The sequence below is a fragment of the Podarcis tiliguerta genome (assembly GCF_965153285.1).
Source record: "Podarcis tiliguerta genome assembly, chromosome: 14".
In the NCBI taxonomy this organism is placed as follows: domain Eukaryota; kingdom Metazoa; phylum Chordata; class Lepidosauria; order Squamata; family Lacertidae; genus Podarcis; species Podarcis tiliguerta.
The window spans coordinates 15,595,911-15,620,631 of NC_139547.1; the positions used below are offsets into that span (position 1 = coordinate 15,595,911).

Below are 24,721 nucleotides of genomic sequence, written 5' to 3' on the forward strand. Positions count from 1 at the left end.
TCAGATAAGAGATCTTACCTCTTTGAGGTTTCGGTTGTGTGTGCAACTACCGAAACGTGACTGCTAACTTGATCACTAGTTCAAAAAGCAGGGGATTCTTGTGTTAAAAATTATTTCCATCGGTTGATAGTCATATTGAAAACATAACTCAGATGCATATGGTGAGAGCGACACAGAGAGATTTAGTAATTCATTCATCCCTCTTACCATTCCAAGGTTCTGCTTATCCCAACAACAATATTTACTCAGGCAGATAATAAGGCTTCAATGTAAGTTGACTTTATTACCTTCAGTGACGTGAATGGATCGGTTGCCGGGTGACCTTGCATCTAGTTGGTTTTTTTTTATTATCCTAGACCTATAATATCTATATAATCTAGAATAGCTCTGAGAGCAGAGAGGAGGAGCTAACCTGTTGAATTACTTCTGATTTGGGAAGTTGCAAAAAACAACACAATCTGATTTTTATTGTTGTTTTTTAAAAAAGCCAGTCTGCAGAATAAGATCAGAGAGGGGTTTGTGCAGGCAACAAGACCTATCCATCTCTGAGAGGGAAATACATACTCTCCCCTGCTCACATGTTGCGTGCTCCTTAACAAACCTATGAAGCGTGATTTGAAAATCTAGGATTAGACCAAGAGGACTTTAGGAGGAGGGAAAGAAACCACCACAACAACCCTCTGAGCTACTTAGCAGAAGGAGCTCAGTTCAACTGTCCTACTCGGCTGGAGAAGCACTTATTTTGTCTCCTGGGGGGCCCACTTTGATGTTTACACTGGAAATCCAAGCTTTTAAAATCAAGAGAGCATGGAGGAAAAGGAAGACACCGGAGCTATGGAAAACAGAAACGTTCTCAATGGCCCTCTGTACAAGGTGGGGGAAATTATGCATTTATTTCTCTTAATTTGGCAGCAGAAGACTCCAGATAAGGACAGGAGGGGGCAGTGAGAGGGTGCCTGGAGCCTGCCCGCTCAAAATTGTGTACAAAGTCAGGGGGGTGAGGAACAAAAGAGGGGGACCAAGGAATCTTGAGTTGGGAATGCTGTGACTTAGAGAGAGGTAAACAGCAGAGTTTTGTTTTATTTGCTGTACTCTAAACTATATATTTTTTAAAAAACGTACACTTTGGAAGCAAGCCGTTCAATCAGAGCCCGGCAGTCTGACTTCGTATATACAACCTCTGAACAAAATGGTGTAAACAGTGCTATTTTAAATAAAAATAAAAACCCACAGAGTAATAAAACTTTAGAAGGCAAGGGAAACTGTAAAAGTGAATGCTGAAGTTGCTGTCACATTTGTGGCAGAGTTATCTTGGAAGAAGGAGCAATATTTCTGTAATTGTGGGTTTGGGTGATTTCTTTAGAATTTTCTTCAGAATTTATGTACTATTTTGTTGCATTTCAGCCCCGCCCACCAAATCATTTGATGTAAAACTGAAGTTCTAACCCCACAGTCAATTTTAAGGTTCAAATACATGCCTTGGAGCTTCACGTAACTCTGAGATTTATATTGTTTGATTGTACGAAGAGACTGTGACAGAGAAGTGGGATATTCGCCCGAATCCAAACCTTAAACAAAACTTTAACAGAACCGTTTTTAGGTGTCGTTTTTCTTTTAGTCCCGAACTTTGTTCCCCTGTATCTCAGGGTAGTAAAATAGTCGTAAGAACCGAATAAAGGGTGTGGTGTCAGAAAAAAACAATGTACTTCCCCAGATCCATGGGGCAATTCTTATAACCACATGTTTACTCTCATTTACCTTCGCTCAGACCAGAAAAAACATCCTAGTGGTAAAAATGAACAGATTTATTGGGGTGTTGTTGTTGTCTCAGGTGCTTTGTGAACATTTTGTTTCTGTGTAAGTCAGGGGTCAGCAACCTTTTTTAGCCGTGGGCCGGTCAACCGTCCCTCAGGCCATGTGAGGGGCCGGATTCTATTTTTTTTGGGGGGGGGGGAGAACAAATTCCTATGCCCCACAAATAACCCAGAGATGCATTTTAAATAAAAGGACACATTCTACTCATGTAAAAACATGCTGATTCCCGGACCGTCCGTGGGACGGATTGAGAAGGCGATTGGGCCGCATCCAGCCCACGGACCTTGGGCTGCCTACCCTGCGTGTAAGTGGATGAAATTAAGGGGCACTGTTTACTCTTCTTGTGCAAGCGACAAATTCCTATGAGTCTCTGTCTCCCTGTGTAATTTCATCCCTGAAAGTCTGTGTTAGCAAACCTCTTTCTGTGAGGGTAATCCCAATGACGTCGGTGAAACTACTTCAGAGTTATAGGGTTTGAAGACACCGGATTAAGGAATCATCATCAGGAGAGCAGCTGGATTGTACCTGTTTATTCAACGGTGCTGCTTTGTGTGTGTGTGTCGCCCTGGGTTGTGTAACTAGAATTGCCACCTGCCTGGTTGCAAAACTGCAAGTAGCCGTTCGAAATGTGCATGTGAGTTCGCCGATGTTGCATCTCAAAAGAATTAGTGACCGGTTCCTCCTTGTACGTACCTTTGGGAGAGATGGTCAGCCTGGCGTTCTGTGCTTCTGCCAAATCCTTTTTCTGTGCTTGGCTGTGCTCCTAATCTAATCCGGCTGCTTATAACAGCCGTGTCCTCAGCTCACCTTTGAGTGGCAATTTTGACAGCTAGTTAAAAAGAGAAACACGCCAAAAGGTGGCGTGTGAAAAGAACCCCTCCCCGAATTATTTCCTATGTGAGAGACAATTGACAAATTGCCAGTTTGGGACAGGTTAAAGTGTTTCTGTTAATCTCATCCTGTTACATGACTTGAAAAGATTGAGCTTGCAAGTACATATGGTCTTGTCCAAGGGTTTTATTTCTTGTTCCCCTGTAAAATAATAATAATAATAAGAAGAAGAAGAAGAAGAAGAAGAAGAAGAAGAGTAGTCATAATTTATTGCTGAATGAAATGCTATAACTGCAAAGATGTGGGGCTAGTTATGCATTGATCCCCCAGGTATAGCAGTTCAATAATACAGTGGTACCTCAGGTTACAGACGCTTCGACTCTTCAGGTTACAGACTCCGTTAACCCAGAAATAGTACCTCAGGTTAAGAACTTTGCTTCAGGGTGAGAACAGATATTGTGTGGTGGCGATGCGGCGGCAGCAGGAGGCCCCATTAGCTGAAGTGGTACCTCAGGTTAAGAACAGTTTCAGGTTAAGAACGGACCTCCAGAACGAATTAAGTTCTTAACCTGAGGTACCACTGACCTGTGTGTGTTGTATTTCTTGGAATTAAAACTGGTGTTTCCTGAAGACAGCACTAGAAACAATGTTTATTTCCTCTTGGGTATCCAAGTTTTTCTCTCATAAGCAATGCAATTCAGCGTCCACAACTTGAATGTAATGGCTAAGGGTGATCAAGTCTCTGGCTTCAGATGACGCCTCAGCTGTGAACTTGGCGAGGGGCTGTAATTATAGGCACATTTAGGACTCCACATTTCTTATTGGCCCATGCTTTCTACGCATGGGTCTGAGTGGTTTTGACTTTACCCATTGCTTTCCCCCAGAAAACCCGATTGCTATTTGTTCCGATTCAGTGCTAAACTGCAGGTTTGCACAGGGGAAAACAACAGGGCAAATGGAAGTATTAAAGAGCACTAAACTGGGAGGACAATGACGACAGGATGAATTTGTCAGTTCTCCCACTGACAGCCTAAGACCTTCCTATTCACGAAGGTGAAGACGATACTGACAACTGGGCTGCTGTCGGGCCAAACTATGTTAATTGCTGCTTCGAAATGAGCTTTGACGTACAGTATTTTAATTATTGTTTTTAACCAGTTTGTTTCTGCTACCTTGCATTTTATAATGTTGCTCTTAAATATTGTCAGCCGCTTTGAATCCCAGCATGGGAGAAAGGTGGGCTATAAATATGTTTTAAAGTAATAATTTCAGTTTCTCTCATTTTCTATATTTTTACAGTCTTTAGTTTGGTTCCCCCTGATTTGTGCATTTTTGTACCCATTACTTAGTTGGAAAATTGCGGTGCCAAATCTGGAGAAGCACAAATTTCGAAGGATGGCGTCTGCGTTGTTTTGGAAATCGTAGGTTAGGCTGGTTTGCATTAAAATGAGAATCAAATCAAATTTCACCCCTAGTCTCAAATAATCCCCACTGAATTCATTGGGGCTACTGTGTCAGTAGGCTTCAGTTTGTGCTCTCGGTTGATTTGGACAAGCCGTTGTTCTTCTAGCCATTACTACTACATAGAGGGCCAACAGTTTAGATATCAGCAGGGATGTGTGTGAATGGGATTCTGATTGGGGTTTAAATTACAGTGCGGTTGCAGGTGTGTGCTTGTACACGTGCGGAAGAGAGAGAGAGATTTCAGATTGGGGGAGGCACAATTCAAGGTTCAAAGGCCTGCTGTTAACATATTCTGCCCTGCTGGCTGAAACTAGTGGAAGCAGAACTTCATCTTCATAAATACTGAAGGCGCTTGTAGATTGTTTAGATAAGAGGGTTAGTGATTAACCTCCTGAAATATCTGATCCTGAAGAATAACAAACAAAATGCAGTTCCATTTCCATGGCTTACCAGAGAATTAATGGTTTAGATGTCAAACTGCGATGTTTTGATATGGATTTCAAAGCAGACACCTCCCCCAACATCCTCTCCCACCCATGATTGAGACCTTGGCACAGGGACAGTCAACGTGGAGCTCTCCAGTGTTGCTGGACTGCCGCTATCGGCATCCCTAACCCTTGGCCGTGCTATCTAGGGATGATGGGAGCTGTAGTCAACAACACCTAGAGACCACCCCCTTGGCTATCCCTGCCTTAGAACTTGATGGGGCCTACTGAACAGCTCAGGACTGCAATACCTCAAAGATTTCCTCTTTCCATATGAATGCTGAGATCATCTTATGAGGCCCTTCTTCGTGTGCCTCTTCCTCCATGTGAGGTCCGGAGGGTGGCAACACGAGAACAGGGCCTTCTCATCAGTGGCTCCCCATCTGTGGAATGCTCTCCCCAGGGAAGTTCACCTGACGCCTTCATTAGACACCAGGCAAAAATGTTCCTCTTCAAGCAGGCTTGTGGCTGATTGACATCCAATGCCCTTTTAAAATGTGTTGGGTGTGTGTGTGTAATATTGGGTTGCCCTTGTTTTTCTTTTTAATGTGCATTTTGTGTTTTTATATTGTGATTTTATGTTGTGAACAGCCCCCGGTACCTGTGGCTATAGGGCAATATACAAATTTAATCAATCAATCAATCAATCAATAATATTGAAAACCGTGCCAATCCCCCTTTGTACAGCCCTATCCAATATTCTGCCTCTCTCGGTCACGCAACAGTAAAATGGAATACATGTATTTTACACAGTTCACCTCCACAATGTTTCACAACACCTTTCATCCGGGTTAATGTCCAACTTCTCCTCAGGTACTTTTATCAAGGTTTTCAATCTTTTTCGTTGATTTGGTTCTTAATTTGATAATGCTGACAGGCACCTATTAAACAGAGCTTGCAAAACAGAGCTTTTCATAGCTTGCTGTGTATGTCGCTTGTTTCCGTAAGGGTCGTGTTTTCTCATGAACGTCTTAGGCCTGGTTTGGATAAAATGTTAAACCATCATTTAGCATTACAGGAACGAACCTGCTTGAGCCCTAGATGCAAGGGCTCTCTTCCCTTAATTCAGGCATAGGCAAACTCGGCCCTCCAGATGTTTTGGGACTACAGCTCCCATCATCCCTGACCACTGGTCCTGTTAGCTAGGGATGATGGGAGTTGTAGTCCCAAAACATCTGGAGGGCCGAGTTTGCCTATGCCTGTCTTAATCCTACACAACAACAAGGAGGAGACTGGAAACATCCACTTCCTCATTTCAACTAATCACAGTTTCTAGTATGTCTAACACAAGAACGGTGGTTAGTCTAAACTACAGTCTATTGAAACAAGCCCAAAGCAGAAACCATGGTTTGATCTTGGCTTGTTTCAATAGAGCATCGTTTAAATGAACCACACTTTGCCCTTGTCAGACATAACAACGACAAATGTCTTCACAAGCTCTACTGGGACCAGTGCCAGGTATAAATTGGCTCACTTTGGCTGCCCCCCACTTTTGCCTCTGGCCCTCCCTACCCGTAGCATGTGACCCCTGGAAGGTGGGCTACAAAGGAAGGTGGCCCTTCACCTGAACAAAACTCCCCACCCCGATCTATTAACTTGTTACATTTTCAACTGATACGTCCTGGCTGGATAATGTGATTTTTCTCTTAATGGTGACCTAATTCCAGGTGGGTTTCTGCCAATGGCTATGCCAGAAGTGACCAACCTTTTGGGGCCTGGTGGAACATTCTCAAACTAGGTAAGACTTTTGTGGGAACGCCCATCCATGCATATACCCGTAACCAAGCACACACAGCAATCTATTCTATTGGGTACAATAGAATGTTTCTTGTAAGCCAAATTTCACCAAGGGAAGGGGCCAGGGTGTTAGGATATTTCCGTTCCACCTTAAAAGGGAGCAGGATGTTTGTGTCACAGCCTGCGTATTTCCTGTTTCACAGGATGTTTCTGTTGTGTCTTTGTTTTCGTCTCTCTCTCTGTGCCGGAACACTGAAGCAGGCAATCATGTTTTTCTTTGTTCTGATCAACGTTCCCGTGTTGCATACCCTCCAACATTTCTTCAATGAAAATAGGGACGTCCTATTCCATTATTGGGGGGCGCGGGTGGTGCTGTGGGTTAAACCACAGAGCCTAGGACTTGCCAATCAGAAGGTCGGCGGTTCAAATCCCCGCAACGGGGTGAGTTCCCGTTGCTCGGTCCCTGCTCCTGCCAACCTAGCAGTTCGAAAGCACGTCAAAGTGCAAGTAGATAAATAGGTACCGCTCTGGTGGGAAGGTAAACGGTGTTTCCGTGCGCTGCTCTGGTTCGCCAGAAGCGGCTTAGTCATGCTGGCCACATGACCCGGAAGCTGTACGCCGGCCCCCTCGGCCAATAAAGCGAGATGAGCACCACAACCCCAGAGCCGGCCACGACTGGACCTAATGGTCAGGGGTCCCTTTCCCTTTACTATTCCATTATTTATTATTATTATTATTATTATTATTTTATTTTATTTTATTTTACTACGCCACTCCAGGTGTCTTCCAACATGTATAAAAACATAATAAAACATTAAAAATCGAAAAGATTTCCGTATACAGGGCTGCCTTCAGATGGTTTGGGGGTTGCATAACGCCATACCCTTCAATATTTCTCCGATGGAAATAGGGACATCCTAAGGAGATGTGGGACATTCTGGGGTCAAATCAGAAACTGGCACGGCTTCTGTAGTAAATCCAGGACTGCCCCAGGAAAATAGGGACACCTGAAGGGTCTGATTGACAACATTGGCTTTGATGTAACAACCACAAGTCTGACCCAGCAGTGCCCCAGAGATTCTGGTACCAGCTCCGGGTGGATGCAAGCTCTGCATAGCCTTGACACAACGTTCTCCACATTCCTGTGCTATCCAGCCGGCCAAGGATTTGCAGCTCTGAATCTTTTTTTGCATTTGAAAGATGATGCCCCGACCCCCACGAAAATATCCACAGTGGGGCCTTTAAAAAAAGAAAAGAACTGAATTTATGTTACCGTTTTGTTCCACAGTTGTTTGAAATGTCTGCTTTTTGTGTTTGGAAGAATGTGGTAGCTTGGCCCCTTGAGAACAGAGCCCAGAGCAAACAAGGTGATCTCACCCAAGAATACACAAGGCTACAATCGCAGGTGGAGAACCTGGACAGAGACTTCAGACGACCGAAGGAATTTCCCCACTATGCCTGTGTTGTCCTAAAGGGCCTTTGATGGCTTGCTGTTGTTTAGTTGTGTCCGACTCTTCGTGACCCCATGGACCAGAGCACGCCAGCCACTCCTGTCTTCCACTGCCTCCCGCAGTTTGGTCAAACTCATCCTGGTAGCTTCGAGAACACTGTCCAACCATCTCGTCCTCTGTCGTCCCCTTCTCCTTGTGCCCTCCATCTTTCCCAACATCAGGGTCTTTTCCAGGGAGTCTTCTCTTCTCATGAGGTGGCCAAAGTATTGGAGCCTCAGCTTCACGATCTGTGCTTCCAGTGAGCACTCAGGGCTGATTTCCTTCAGAATGGAGAGGTTTGATCTTCTTGCAGTCCATGGGACTCTCAAGAGTCTCCTCCTTCTTTTATGGCTACTCTGTCCTATTTATTCTAAGAGCACAGCAGGAAGGCTCCAAAAGCAGCTTCCTTTGCACTTAACCCAGTAGCTGCGCTCAGAGACCACTGCTGACTGCCGACTTGCCACCAACCCGAATTCAAGATATTCCCATTAGTACATAAAGCCCTTAATAACTTTGGACCAGTTGGCCTGAGAGATTGCCTTTTCCCATATACGCCCACATAACTGCTTTCATTTGTCGAATGGACACTGTTGCAAGTGCCACATTGTAAGAAATCAGTCTTTTAGTGTGAAAGCATCTGTACTTCGGAACTCCCTTCTTATTGACACCAGGCAGGTGCCTTCACCAGTGGCGTAGCGTGGGTTAGTCAGCACCCGGGGCGAGGCAAGTAATTTGCGCCCCGTAACCCGTGGATTTCAGCACTCAGAGAGCTGCGAGTGCGAGCGCCCCCCCCCCGATGTTGCGTCCGGTGCTGCCGGCCCCCCCTGCACCCCCCACGCTACGCCACTGGCCTTCACTATCCTACCTTCAGCACCTGCTAAAATCATTTCTGCTTAGCTACCCAGACATGTAGAATGCTGGTGTATGTTTTAATCTGGTTTTGGTTTGCTGCCTTTGAAAAAAAATGTTTCAAATTGTTGTTTTTAACTGTGTTTTTTTAAACCGACAACAGTATCATTTCATTTTCTTTGTGAACTGTTTTAATGGTTTTTTTTGTACAATCAAGCAGTGTATAAATCTTAAATAATAATAATAATAATAATAATAATAATAATAATAATAATAAATTTTATTTATACCCCACCCTCCCCAGCCAAGACTGGGCTCAGGGCAGCTAACACCAGATATGAAACAATTGATTGAAATACAACTTAAAAACAAGATTAAAATACAACATTAAAATGCAGCCTCATTTCAGTAGAAACTCAAATCAAAGCCTGTATAGCCTGTATAACTCAAACCGAGCCTGTATAGCTCAGTCGGTTAGAGCATGGTGCTGATAACACCAAGGTTGCAGGTTTGATCCCTGTATGGGACAGCTATCCTGTACCTGCCTGGCAGGGGGTTCGACTAGATGGCACTTGGGGTCCCTTCCAGCTGTACAGTTCTGTGATTCTAAGGTTGCATCATTGTTTTAAACAGTTTCTAATATTGTGCTTTAGTGTTGCATGAAATAAATAAATGAAACGTCATTCAGTCTAGCGCACCCAGCTGCCCAAAGAGGAGATAGCCAATTCATCAACTACCCACAAATCAGATAAGACAACAAACTATGCCAACACTGAATTGCATATTCAGATATTGCAGGTTTGGTGCTTAGATTGTGGGATGTATGGTGTGGCATGTCACAACTTAGCAGTGGGATGTCTGGTAAAGGTAAAGGACCCCTGGATAGTTATGTCCAGTCAAAGGTGACTATGGGGTTGTGGCGCTCATCTGGGTTTCAGGCCAAGGGAGCCAGCACTTGTCCACAGACAGTTTCTAGGTCATGGGGCCAACATGACTAAACCGCTTTTGGCGCAACGGAACACCATGACGGAAACCAGAGCACATGGAAACTCTATTTACCTTCCTGCCACAGTGGTACCTCTTTATCTACTTGCACTGGCATGCTTTCGAACTGCTAGGTTGGCAGGAGCTGGGACAGAGCAATGGGAGCTCACTGCATCGCAGGGATTCGAACCGCCGACCTTCTGATTGGCAAGCCCCAAAGGCTCAGTGGTTTAGACCACAGCGCCACCTGCGTCCCTTTTTTTGGGTTCAGGTTGTTGAGTTTTTTCAGGCAGGAGGTAAAATGTTGAGCTTTTTTAAGGGGAGCCACAGTTGTTCAGCTTCTTTGGGGGGAGCCAATGATCTGCCGCAGACGTCCAGTGATCTACCTGTTGGACATGCCTGGAGATGAACGATGGTCGACGGCTGGCAAACCTTTATCATCCACTGATTGTCTCTGTTGCAAGCTGCTGCGGACAATTACAGGAAGCATTGGTTGCATCGACTGTATTGTCCTGATGCAATTGTGCGTGGCTTTCCCTTTTGAGAGTGTCACCGATCTCAAAACGCCTTGGCAGCTTCTGAAAGCTTAAGACAGATGCCTCATCTGTTTGGCCACAGCCATGTGGCAGCTTGGAATGGGTGTGTGTCCAAGGCACATAGATTGCCTTATCTCGTTCCCTATGTACAGTGAATCCTTGCATTGTAAGGTTGCTTACTTAGGGCTGACATACGTCCGGATTTTCTCGGACATTACCAGGATTTCAAAGGCAGAATTGGCATGGGGGGGGGGGATTTCCAAAAGGCAGCACTTTGTCCATATATATATATATATAGATACACACACACTGTGGTACCTTGGGTTACATACGCTTCTGGTTACAGACTCCGCTAACTCAGAAATAGTACCTCGTGTTAAGAACTTTGCTTCAGGATGAGAACAGAAATCGTGCTCTGGCGGCGCGGCAGCAGCAGGAGGCCCCATTAGCTAAAGTGGTGCTTCAGGTTAAGAACAGTGTCAGGTTAAGAACGGACCTCGGGAACAAATTAAGTATGTAACCAGAGGTACCACTGTGTGTGTTTGTGTGTGTGTGTGTGTGTGTGTGTATAGGAAGCTGCACAGAGTCTCAGGGGCAACCCAGTCAGATGGATGGGGTATAAATAGTAAAATGATGGTGAAAGAATAGACTGTCCCTATTTTCATCGAAGAAATGTTGGTGATTATGAGCTACAGTTCCAGAGTGGCTTAATGGTCAATCCCTCTTCCCAGGGAATTTTGGGATTTGTAGCTATTTGTGAGCAGAGAAATTGGTGGGAACATGTCCCTGAAATTCTCCAACGATTTCTTGGAGATGGGTACGGACTGCCTCTTCACAGTGGCACAACTTTTTCACTTCTCCCTGAAGTTCCCCCCTTCTCTTTTTCCATTTCTGTTGCTTCAAGTGGGAATAGATAGCTCAGTTGGTAAGAGCACGGTGCTGATAACGCCAAGGTTGCAGGTTCGATTCCCCGTGTGGGACAGCTGCATATTTCTTCATTGCAGGGGGTTGGACTAGATGATCCCACAGGGCCCCTTCCAACTCTACAATTCTATGATTCTATGATTCTAAGTGGCAGTAGCAACAACTATCTTGGCAGCCTGGACATCAATTTACATCTTTTCCTTTTTTTTAAAATAATCTTTATTAGTTTAACACATAAACATATATACATAGATAACAAGTCATACAAAGCAAAAGGGAAAAAAGAAAGGGAAAAAAAGAAAAGAAAATACAGTGTATTACAATTAAATAAAAATTTATGAATGTAAAACTTCCAAGCATTCTCATTATACTGCTTATTTTGTCTATGTTTTCTCGCACATTTATATTATTTCATATTATTTTTGTATAGTCCGATGAGATATCTAATACACTTTTTGCTTACAAGTATCAATCTAGTTCTGCAAGTATATTGTTGTTTGTACAATACAATTTTAGATATTCCTTAAATACTTTCCATTCTCCATATACCGTAATTTTTGCTCTATAAGACTCACTTTTTCCTTCCTAAAAAGTAAGCGGAGATGTATGTGCGTCTTATGGAGCAAATGCAGGCTGCGCAGCTATCCCAGAAGCCAGAACAGCAAGAGGGATCGCTGCTTTCACTGCGCAGCGATCCCTCTTGCTGTTCTGGCTTCTGAGATTCAGAATATTTTTTTCCTTGTTTTCCTCCTCCAAAAACTAGGTGCGTCTTGTGGTCTGGTGCGTCTTATAGAGCGAAAAATACGGTACTTTCTGGTTTGAAACTCCTCTGACTCTTCCCGTCAGTTTTGCTAGTTGTAGGTACTCTATCATGAGGGTCTGCCATTGTTATTGTTGGTAGTGTTTCATTTTTCCAGTTTCTTGCCACTATTGTTCTAGCTGCCATGATGGCATACATAAACAATGCTCTTATACTTTGTTTTAATTCTGTTGATAGTGGCAGTTGCAACAACTATCTTGGCAGCCTGGACACCAATTTACATTTTTTCCAATGCCCTGGACTTAAGATAATTCTGGAGCATAGTGGGGAGAGAGGCAGTCACCCACCCCTCCAAAATAGTGGAAAATATTTGCAAGGAAGTTGCAGCTTTGCAAATAAAATCCTGCAAAGTGGCCTACTTTTTCTTTTCTTTCAAATTTCATTTATGATTTTCAATTTTACAAGTTTTCCGCCTTCGCAGTCACAATATATTTAATATCAACTTCCCTCCCTTCACCTTCCAGGGTTCAGTTTGTTTATCCTTTACTGCTGCATATTCTAAATATTCCATTTTCTGGTCTCTAGGAACTTCCAAATTGGATATTCCTATGAGAAAGGCTTCTAGTCTTTCAACAAAAAGGACCTTCTGAACATTTTTTTTCATCTCATTGTACAGCGGTACCTCGGGTTAAGTACTTAATTCGTTCTGGAGGTCCATTCTTAACCTGAAACTGTTCTTAACCTGAAGCACCACTGTAGCTAATGGGGCCTCCTGCTGCTGCCGCGCCGCCGGGGCACGATTTCTGTTCTCATCCTGAAGCAAAGTTCTTAACCCAAGGTACTATTTCTGGGTTAGCGGAGCATGTAACCTGAAGCGTATGTAACCTGAAGCGTATGTAACCTGAGGTACCACTGTATATCATCTCCCAGAAGCCCTTAGCCATTTTGCATGTCCACCACATATGGTAGAAAGTACCTTCCTTCTCTTTAGATTTCTGATTCTGATTTATACCTCTCAAAGTGGCCTTCTTTTTCGAAGGGGATGAAAACAAGAAAAACACCAGAAATGCTCTCAGAAAAATGCCATCTAAGAAATTTCAGCTCAGCTCTAATTATAGAGCACTCAAGATGTCCTGGGGTGCTCTTCGCTAGAATCATAAAATCACAGAATTGTATGGTTGGAAGAGATCCACAAGGGCCATCGAATCCAACCATCTAAAAGGCAGACTCACAGCTGAAGAATCCTTGACATATGACCATCCAACCTCTGTTTAAAAAAATCCTGTGAAGGAGAGTCCATCCGAGGTAGGCTGTTCCACTGTTGAACAGCTCTTACTGTCAGAAAGTTCTTCCTGATGAGAACATGTTTCAAATAAAAACAACAATGCCGAGGTGCTTAAAAAATTTAATCAGCTGCACAGATTTGGCTCTCACACACAAAAAGCCCAAGGAATGTCATTTGGCTCGAGATCAAGCATGGAAAGTTCCAATAAAAGAAAAAGGAATTTGTCTAGGGAAACCGTCAGCGAAGGGAACCAGAAGTGGACACACACACACACACAAACACACACACACACAGAGAGAGAGAGATTCATAAGGGAGATTTAGAGCTTGCAGTAAACCCAGAATCCTTGCAAAAATTGATGGTGCAAAATTGCTCTTCTCTTCGGATCTAACAATAGAATCCCAGGTTTTGTTGCCGTTCCAGTTTGTCTGGTTGGTGGTTATTCATAATCTAGGCATGGGGAAGCTGTGGAAGTTCATACGTTGGACTGCAACTCCCCTCATCCCTGATCATTGGCCATGCTGGTTGGTGCTGATGGGAGATAGAGTCCAACCCGCCCCCCCTCCAGTATTCCACCTTTCTGCCAAGAAGCTCAAGGTGGTGTGGATGACTCTCCCCCTCCCCATTTTACCCTCACAACAGCCCTGTGAGGTAGGTTAGGCAGGGAGACTGTGATTGGCCCCAGGTTACCCAGTTAAGGTTGTGGCTAAAGTGGGGACTTGAACGCAGGCCTCCTTTGTCCAACATTCTAACCACTACACCACACTGCCTGTCAAATTTGATCATCTAGCTCATGGGTAGGCAAACTAAGGCCCAGGGGCAGATCCGGCCCAATCGCCTTCAGTGGCGTAGCGTGGGTTGTCAGCACCCGGGGCAAGGCAAGTAATTTGCGCCCCCTAACCCGTGGATTTGCACCCCCTAACCCGTGGATTTGTGCCCCCTAACCCGTGGATTTGCGCCCCCTAACCCTAACCCCCAGACGTTGCGCCCGGTGCGGCCGGGCCCCCCTGCACCCCCCACGCTACGCCACTGATTGCCTTCTAAATCCGGCCCGCGGATGGGCCAGGAATCAGCATGTTTTTATATGAGTAGAATGTGTCCTTTTATTTAAAATGCATCTCTGGGTTATTTGTGGGCATAGGAATTCGCTCACCCCCCCCCTAAAATATAGTCCAGCCCCCCCACAAGGTCTGAGGGACAGTGGACCGGCCCCCTGCTGAAAAAAATTGCTGACCCCTGATCTAGCTGTTAGGGAAGAATAATCTACTTTAATGGTCTGGAATTGTGGGCCACTTTTTGGATTGAACATCAAAGCATTTCCACTTTCTGGTTTAAAACTGGCAACCTTTTTTTTTTTTTTTTTTAAGCCTATCCATGCTTGTAGATTATTAGTTACATAACAATTGTTCTTCCAATTTGCTAATGTGTTCCTAAAAACAGAAGCAACAGCAGAAATAGTTGTGCCCCATGCTCCTTGCTGCTGTATTTAGAATACTGCACGAAGTCTCTTTGGCTACATCAAGTTGTTGCAGGATCAATCCCTGCCCCACAGCATAATGCTATCCTATGGGACCCTCTAGGAGTCTTGGTTGACCACAAACTTGACATGAGCCAACAGTGTGACGCGGCAGCTAAAAAAGCCAATGCAATTCTGGGCTGCATCAATAGGAGTATAGCATCTAGATCAAGGGAAGTAATAGTGCCACTGTATTCTGCTCTGGTCAGACCTCACCTGGAGTACTGTGTCCAGTTCTGGGCACCACAGTTCAAGAAGGACACTGACAAACTGGAACGTGTCCAGAGGAGGGCAACCAAAATGGTCAAAGGCCTGGAAACGATGCCTTATGAGCAACGGCTAAGGGAGCTGGGCATGTTTAGCCTGGAGAAGAGGAGGTTAAGGGGTGATATGATAGCCATGTTCAAATATATAAAAGGATATCACATAGAGGAGGGAGAAAGGTTGTTTTCTGCTGCTCCAGAGAAGCGGACACGGAGCAATGGATCCAAACTACAAGAAAGAAGATTCCACCTAAACATGAGGAAGAACTTCCTGACAGTAAGAGCTGTTCGACAGTGGAATTTGCTGCCAAGGAGTGTGGTGGAGTCTCCTTCTTTGGAGGTCTTTAAGCAGAGGCTTGACAACCATATGTCAGGAGTGCTCTGATGGTGTTTCCTGCTTGGCAGGGGGTTGGACTCGATGGCCCTTGTGGTCTCTTCCAACTCTATGATTCTATGATTCTATACCATGGTCAACCCTCCCATAGGGCCCTTAGTGAAGCTTGCCTGCATGCAACAGCCATGATTTCCTTCCTACAATGTCCCAGAAGTTGAATTGAGTTCTGGGTCATCATGGTGGGGAAAACATAGCTGTCAAAAGAATATGGGATGGCTGCCATGCTTTCCTCACCACAGTTTGCATGCATTGATTTACTGTCTGGGAAGCTGTCACAGGTCTGTCATAGGAGCGCACCCGTCCGTAATCACGCAGTTCAAAGATGGAGTTAACTCTTTAGTAGCAAAAACACAACCTCCACATACTTGGTTGAGTGTCGGGCCTAATAGGCAGAGCACCTCATTCCTGGTGGTCTTCCTCCATGATAAGGTAAAGGGACCCCTGACCATTAGGTCCAGTCGTGACCAACTCTGGGGTTGCAGTGCTCATCTCGCTTTATTGGCCAAGGGAGCCGGCGTACAGCCGGTCATGTGGCCAGCATGAGTAAGCGAACCAGAGCAGTGCACGGAAATGCCATTTACCTTCCCGCCAGTACCTATTTATCTACTTGCACTTTGACGTGCTTTCGAACTGATAGGTTGGCAGGAGCAGGGACCGAGCAACGGGAGCTCACCCCGTCGCGGGGATTAGAACTGCCGACCTTCTGAATAGCAAGTCCTAGGCTCTGTGGTTTAACCCACAGTGCCACCCGCGTCCCACCTCAATGGTAGGTAAAGGTAGAAGGCAAAGGACCCCTGGACAGTTAAGTCCAGTCAAAGGTGACTATGGGGTAGCGGCGCTCATCTCGCTTTCAGACCGAAGGAGCCGGCGTTTGTCCACAGACAGCATTCTGGGTCATGTAGCCAGCAGGACTAAACCGCTTCTGGCGGAATAGAACACTGTTTACCTTCCCACTGCAGCGGTACCTGTTTATCAACTTGCACTGGCATGCTTTCAAACTGCTAGGTTGGCAGGAGCTGGGACAGAGTAAGGGGAGCTCACTCTGTCGCGGGGATTTGAACTGCCGACTTTCCAGTTGGCAAGCCCAAGAGGCTCAGTGGTTTAGACCACAGCGCCTTCCGCATCCCCCTCCATGATAATCAGTTGCTGAGAATGAAAGCCCCTGCCTCTTCTCCAGGGCTTTTTCCGAGCAATCAGAGTCTGCGCTGACGTGAAGCCAACCTCTCCTCCGCCCTTTTCATGCCTCTTCTGGTTCTGGGAGACAAGGGGAGGGGAGATTGTTGCAGCAGGAGGGGGAGACACCTGTGACTCTTCAGCAGCCTGACTCACTCCTGCTTCTTGGCTTCTGCCTCTGCATCTGATTCTGGACTGCTCTCTGTCACAGACTCTCCCAGCTCACTAAGCCCTGTGACCTCTTCATCTTCTGGTCCCTCCTTTCCCCAGTCTTCTCCCTCTCTCCTTTCATCCCTGGGTCCTGAGCCTTCTTCTATTTGTGGCTCCGGGGCTGGTTCCTCCCACCATTCCTCTGTGTCCAACCAGTCCATGACAGAGGCGTTGTCAGAAATAAAGATGGCGGCTGGCTGGTTATTTGGGGGTCTGTCTGTTGTGAAAGAAGGCCCAAGGCAGACATCTGTGGCGAGCCTGGGCAGCTGCCTGTGGATGCCAGTGTCCAGTGTTGGCCTTGCACTGTTGCATTGTTCTCTAGTGCAAAGTCTTGTGCGCTAGCGGACAGGTGACTTTTAGCATTGTGCAACCGATGAACCCTGCATACCTGTTGCGCTGGCATAAACTTTTTGCACAGACTTACCAGCAGGCTGTTTATGCATCCTCTTGTGCAACAAACCGCCTCTTTCCATATGAACCTACCCGGACCCTGAGATCATTTTCTGAGGCCTTCCTTCGTGTGCCCCCTCCTCAAGAGGTCCAGAGGGTAGCAACATGAGAACGGGGCCTTCTCTGCAGTGGCTCCCCATCTGTGGAATGCTCTCCCCAGGGAAATTCGCTGGGCACGTTCTTTATACACCTTTAGGCACCAGGCAAAAACATTCCTTTTTAACCAGGCCTTTGGTTGATCTGTTTGACATCCTATGCCCTTTTAAAATGTGTCTGGTTTTTTTTTTTTTGGGGGGGGGAGGTTTCTTGGGTTGTTGTTTTTATTCTGATTATATATGTTGTGATCTTTTCTGTGAACCGCCCTGAGACCTCCGGTTATAGGGCGGTATATAAACTCAACTAATAATAATAATAATAATAATAATAATAATAATAAGTATACCGCTAAGTGAGTTAGTGCTGCATTGGTTATAGCCCACTGAGTTCTTATCCTTTAAGATCCAGGAGCTTTTCTCAGGTCAGACCTGAGTTTCTCAATAAGTGAGAAATCTTGTTGTTTTTTTAAAGGCAGATTTCACTGTGGATGTTAACATGATTCCCTGCGCTCTTTGGCCCTATAGATTTGGAGAACTTTTCCAGATCCATGTGGCATCAGATTGTGTTAGTTTTGAGTGTGCTTCATGACTGTGTTTGTGTGTGTGTGTGTGTGTGTGTGTAAGTAACCCCTTTGCCCCACCGCAGGAGTCCCTTGGAGTAGGGAACAGAATGAACCGCTTCACCCCTAGCAATTTTCTCTCTGGTAGATTATTAGGCAGCAGAGATCTGTGCTCTGTGGCTTTTGGGGAGGTTATGTTGCAAGCCGAGTGTGTTAGTTGCATAACCCTTTGGATTTAAGAGGCATAACCAAAACTGTCATTTTGCTTTTGCTGACAAAATAAGATTGCCGTTCTACTAAACTTTGTTCCGTTAGAAGAACAGTGGGCAGATGCATGCTCCAATTGCTCCAATTTAGCAGGGACGGCCCCTGATTTCTGATATTCCAACCCCTGTAGGTTGCTTTTTTCAAGAGGTACTCAAAGGTACACACTACCAGCACCTCTTTTTGTTGTTGTTAAAAAGTCTGGCTCTTACTACAACATGGTGAGTACCGGCAACCCATTTTTCTAGGAAAAAAAGCACTGCTATTCCCAGTTTTTTTTTCTTTTTTCTTTTGGGGAGATGTCAAATGTTTCTTTTAAAACTGGTGGTTAGTGTCAGTTCCTAGAGATTGCTCTGTGCTGAACTCTGCCTCTTGAGGGCACAAGTCTTCAATGGGTGGGTCAGGATCTACTAGTGAGTTGCGGCCTGATCCGTGGCGGGTCACCACAAGAGCAAAGGTGTGGCGATCTGTCGTGGAACAATCCAACTGAAAAAGTTAACAGTGGTTTACCCAGACCTTGTTGCTACTTGCGAAGGGGCCTCCATGACAGTTCAAGCTTCAGTGTCCCCCAAAATATAAGTCTGCCACTGGGTCAGGGAAAGCCTGGCAGGAATTCAACAGATTCAGCTTTTCTGCCCACGAAATGAAAACCGCCTCAGCGTGTTCTAGGCTTTGCCGGAAAATGTAGTAAACTATGCAGCTGCTTTATTTCCTGCCTTCGATAATGACATGTCACTAGACGGCCTGTGTTTGGAGGGTGGTGGGAAAAACTTATTGGAGGCCTCAATTTCCACTCCCACCACCCTTGTGGATACAGTTCACACTTTATTCGCTTCTCCTCACACGTATACATCACCCGTGGTGGTAAATCTCAGTAGCCCCTGGCTGAAATTTAAACGTGCTAAGTGCATGCATCGGACGCGGGTGGCACTGTGGGTAAAACCTCAGCGCCTAGGACTTGCCAATCATATGGTCGGCTGTTATGTACTGAAGTTCTCACCCTGGGCCAGCAAGGGGATACTGTAGATAGTTATGCAAATAAAGGATCGAAAAGTGACGTTCAGTGATTGGATAGTTTTAGAATGTTGCAACAGTTACAATTGTTCTGTAGCTCTATATAAGCAGGCTGACTGAGCTCCTCAGTTTAGTTCTGTTCCAGCTTACAAAATAAAGAGCTGCTTTGGAGAAATCGCTGTGCCGTCTGCTATGTCAACCCACAACTTAACACCGGCGGTTCGAATCCCCGCGGCGGGGTGAGCTCCCGTTGTTCGGTCCCAGCTCCTGCCCACCTAGCAGTTCGAAAGCACCCCTAAGTGCAAGTAGATAAATAGGTACCGCTTTATAGCAGGAAGGTAAACGGCGTTTCCGTGTGCTGCGCTGGTGCTGGCTCGCCAGAGCAGCTTAGTCACGCTGGCCACGTGACCCAGAAGTGTCTCCAGACAGCGCTGGCCCCCGGCCTCTTAAGCGAGATGGGCGCGCAACCCCAGAGTCAGTCACGACTGGCCCGTACGGGCAGGGGTACCTTTACCTTTACCTTTACCTTTTTAAGTGCAGGCATCACAATAACAGTACAGTTAGAACCCAAGAAGCTTAGTTTTGCTACAGAAGCAGAAGCCGGTGTGCATCGCATATACTCTATGACAAGGAGAAGCCGTTCAGAAAGAAAGAACCTCGCAAAAATAAGTACAGTGGTAGGTAAAGGTACCCCTGCCCATACGGGCCAGTCGTGTCCGACTCTAGGGTTGTGCGCCCATCTCACTTAAGAGGCCGGGGGCCAGCGCTGTCCGGAGACACTTCCGGGTCACGTGGCCAGCGTGACTAAGCTGCTCTGGTGAGCCAGCACCAGCGCAGCACACGGAAACGCCATTTACCTTCCCGCTATAAAGCGGTACCTATTTATCTACTTGCACTTAGGGGTGCTTTCAAACTGCTAGGTGGGCAGAAGCTGGGACTAAAAGACGGGAGCTCACCCCACCGCGGGGATTCGAACCGCCGACCATGCGATTGGCAAGCCCTAGGCGCTGAGGTTTTACCCACAGCGCCACCCACGTCCCTAAGTACAGTGGTACCTCGGGTTAAGTACTTAATTCATTTTGGAGGTTTGTTCTTAACCTGAAACTGTTCTTAACCTGAAGCACCATTTTAGTTCTAATGGGGCCTCCAGCTGCCGACACACGATTTCTGTTCTCATCCTGAAGCAAAGTTCTTAACCCGAGGTACTCTTTCTGGGTTAGCGGAGTCTGTAACCTGAAGCGTATGTAACCCAAGGTACCACTGTAGTGGAATTGAGGGCGCCTCGGCACAGTGCAATGCGAGCCCGATTCTCCCTTATGAGGAAGGACGGTTGTTTCATAGTACAGCACCTGTTCTGCATGCAGTTCGATCCTAGTATCTCCAGGCAGGGCTGCGGAAGACCCCTGTCTGTAACCCTGGAGAGCTGCTGCCAGTCAGTGCAAGCACAACTGGGCTAGATGGAACAGCTTTCTATGTCCCTTTGTTTGTACGCTGATTCACAGCTGACTCGAGGATTCCCTAAGAAGATCCTTTGAAGACGCAGCGGCTGGTCCTCAGTAAGGCCAGCAGCGCCCATCCCACGATCCATTCACGTTACAGTGGTACCTCGGGTTAAGCCAGAGACTTGATCACTCTTAGCCATTACGTTCAAGTTGTGGATGCTGAACTGCATTGCTTATGAGAGAAAAACTTGGATACCCAAGAGGAAATAAACATTGTTTCTAGTTCTGTCTTCAGGAAACACCAGTTTTAATTCCAAGAAGTACAACACACACAGGTCAGTGGTACCTCAGGTTAAGAACTTAATTCATTCTGGAGGTCCGTTCTTAACCTGAAACTGTTCTTTACCTGAAGCACCACTTTAGCTAATGGGGCCTCCTGCTGCTGCCGCGTGATTTCTGTTCTCATCCTGAAGCCAAGTTCTTAACCCAAGGTACTATTTCTGGGTCAGCGGAGTCTGTAACCTGAAGCGTCTGTAACCTGAAGCGTCTGTAACCCGAGGTACCACTGTACTAAACATCTTCAGGGCTAGGAAGCGAATGCCTTAAAGGGGTTAATTCAACATGCCGCATGTCGCAACATCAGCCTCTCTCACCCTTCCCTTCAAATTAAGCTTTAATTATATGGTTCTCGGAGAAAGTACTTGCCTCCAAAACCTTTCCATCTGTGCTTGGTCTCATTTCAAGGCACTTGCTATGTTCACTGGCCCGCATGAGGTAGGCTGACCACTAATGCGTCGCCCAAAAAGGTCCAGATTTGCATAAAATTTGCATATATGTGTGTGTGTGTGTGTATGTGCGCAAATCTAGGAATGATTATTGCAATTTAAAGATAAACACAAGACATTTTACCCAGATGCTTACTGGAAGTGCAACAGCAGACATCATTCGGTTTATAACTTAAGGGTTAGTTCTGTTATCCTTAATGTCCGCTAGCCAAGAGTGCTATGGAGTAGAGATGTTGCTCAGAAACCAGGCAGAGTAGCCTGATCTTCACAGAGGCAGGACGCGCCCTGATTGGCCGTGCATTTATGAGGGAGTTTTCCCAATGTATGTTTGGCTGAATGTCTCCCTGCTATTTACAAAGCCTGAAGCAAGCAAGAAAAAGCCCTTTGTTCCTTTCTCCTCAGACTAGACACTGCTTTTGTTCAGTTTTCCTCAGGCAAGCGTTATCGGGCTTTCTTTTCTCTCCGGGCTCATTCCGCATTCTTTAAGCGACTTTGATAACAATGCCAGCTGTTGATGGGCAACTTCAAGGCTCTGCCTTCTCATAACTCTTTATCTTTAAACTGCATTCTGAACCAAGCAGTCCTTCAGACAGGGGATGCCTTCAGACGGAGAACTATCTCAAAATAAAGCATTGTACTCTGTAAACTGAGGCACGTGGGCACCCAACTATGCAGGTGTCTGACCTTGGCGCTCTAGCAATCAGTAGCCCAGGAAGCTGTGCATTTTTTAAAATGTGACCAGGGTGCAATGAAAGCTTAAATGGGTTTTCTCTGTGGCCTGGAGGGCAAAGTAGTTCTCTGAACTGCCCAAGTTCCAGAAGGTGTAGAAGCAGTGATCACATTTTATTGATTTCTATCGTAAGCTATCTTGGTGATCCTTTGCGGAGGCAGGAGAGAAATCAAATCAGTAGCTTCTGCTCTAGACTGAGACCCCATCTGTGCTACACAGATTCAAAGCGCTTCCACACCACTTTAGACAGTCATGCCCTGGGGACCGCAGTTTGTGTTGAGCAGGGCTGTTTTTCAGCCGGAACTTGCCGGAAGTCAATTCTGGCACCTGTCAGTTGGGCGCCATGGCCATTCTAAGAGAATGAAGGAGGTTTTTTCGGTGAGTTCTGGCACCTCTTTTTCTAGAAAAATAGCACTGGCGTTGAGTATTGTTAGGTAAAGGTAAAGGGACCCCTGACCATCAGGTCCAGTCGTGGCCGACTCTGGAGTTGTGGCGCTCATCTCGCTTTACTGGCCGAGGGAGCCGGCATACAGCTTCTGGGTCATGTGGCCAGCATGACTAAGCCGCTTCTGGTGAACCAGAGCAGCACACGGAAATGCCGTTTACCTTCCTGCCGGAGTGGTACCTATTTATCTACTTGCACTTTGACGTGCTTTCGAACTGCTAGCTTGGCAGGAGCAGGGACCGAGCAACGGGAGCTCACCCCGTCTCGGGGATTCGAACCGCTGACCTTCTGATTGGCAAGTCCTAGGCTCTGTGGTTTAACCCACAGCGCCACCTGCTTCCTTTGTTAGGAGTATTGTTAGGAGACCTCTGTTCCCCTCACAGAGCTACAATTCCCAGAGTGGTTTAACAACCAACCCTCTGTGAGGGGAATATTTCTCCCAGAACCCTTAGCATACTACAGTTCCCAGGATTCTTTGTGGGAAGCCACAGCTGTTTAAAGTGGTATGGAATTGCTTTAAATGAATAGTGCACATGGGGCCTGGCTGAGGTCCAGCTAACAAAGTCTGGGAGTTTTCTTTGCCTTTGGATTGACACCACTTTCAGCTTCAAATGTGCACAAAGTTCAGACATAATGTCTCGAGCCCCTGTTCGGTTTACAAGTTTGATTTGCTCTGTATTTACTAATGTTCTGCTCTTTCTGTCCTTTCTCCCTCCTTCTCCTCCCCGTTTTCTTGCATACCTGTACTTTGTCCCCAGCAAAAGCGGGCAGAATTCTTTTGAACTTCTTAACTCTGTAGGAAAAACAACCTCCTTACTGTCCTTGGGGGAAAGGTCTATGCATGATAGTACATTTCTGGAGCCGTTTAAAGCACTAGAACTTTTTCCGCCCCTCCTTCAACGCAATGTGGTTTTTGTGAGCACATGCGGTGCTCTTGAGGTCTTCCCTTGGTCTCCACCACTCACGGTTCCCTTGGTCATGAGATGGGGAAGGTGGCTACCTATTAATCCCTTGAAAAGGAGTTGTTGTTGTTGTTGTTGTTGTTGTTGTTGTCGTCGTCATCAATAATAATATACTGCCCATCTGACTAGGTTGCCCTAGCCTAGGGGTCAGCAAACTTTTTCAGCTACGAGCCAGTCCACCGTCCCTCAGACCATGTGGTAGGCTGGACTATATTTTTTTGAGGGGGGGGGGATGAACAAATTCCTATGCCCCACAAATAACCCAGAGATGCATTTTCAATAAAAGCACACATTCTACTCATGTAAAAACACCAGGCACGCCCCACAAATAACCCAGAGATGCATTTTAAATAAAAGGACACATTCTACTCATGTAAAACACACTATTCCCGGACCATCCGCGGGCCTGATTGAGAAGGTGATTGGGCCTCATCCAGCCCCCGGGCCTTAGGTTGCCTACCCCTGCCCTAGCCACTCTGGGTGGCTCCTAACAAAATATTAAAACCACAGTAAAACATCAGCCATCAAAAACTTCCCTGAAGTTCTAAAAATCAAAACATTGTTTATCTTTTTGACATCTGATGGGAGGGCATTCCACAGGGCGGGTGCCACTACCGAGAAGGACCTCTGCCTGGTTCCCTGTAGTTTTATGTCTCACAGTGAGGGAACCGACAGAAGACCCTCGGAGCTGGATCTCAAATGTCCGAGCTTGATGATGGAGGTGGAGATGCTCCTTCAGGTATACTGAGCCGAGGCTGTTTAGGGCTTTAAAGGTCAGCACCAACACTTTGAATTGTGCTCGGAAACGTACTGGGAGCTGATGTAGTTTTTTGGGGGACTGGTGTTATATGGTCTTGCGGCCGCCCCCAGTCACCAGTCTAGCTGCTGCATTCTGGGTGAGTTGTAGTGTCTGAGTCACCTTCAAAGGTAGCCCCACATTGCAGTGGTCCAAGCAGGAGATAAGCTGAAGGAGGAAGTTGGAAGCATGCCACTCTTTCCTACTTCCTGTTCCAGCTCTATGTGCTTTTCAAGGCTCAGCTTCGTTCTCCCTTGGGAAATAAAAAATGTGTGCATGTTTTATCTCTCTCTGGGTGTGGCTAATTTGGGGGCAATGGGAGAAAAGTGTCCAGAGGAGAACTCATGGCATTTTCTCAAAAATCCAAATTTGCTTACAGGCCTAAAAAGTTTGCCACCCCCTTCTTAAAAACTTCTGGTGCCGTGCATTCCCCACAATGCCAGTATTTTCATTGCCTTCTAT

The 24,721-nt window shown here is 46.0% G+C and overlaps 1 protein-coding gene across 1 annotated transcript in view; it reads left to right on the forward strand.

Moving 5' to 3' along the window:
• Positions 1 to 507: 507 nt before the first annotated feature.
• PDE8A (phosphodiesterase 8A) overlaps positions 508 to 24,721 on the forward strand; it is a 186,758-nt gene continuing 162,544 nt past the window's right edge. The window contains exon 1 of the mRNA XM_083411963.1: positions 508 to 873. Within this exon, the coding sequence (XP_083268089.1) occupies positions 808 to 873 (66 nt within the window). The 5' untranslated portion in view covers positions 508 to 807. The remainder of the gene's footprint in view (positions 874 to 24,721) is intronic.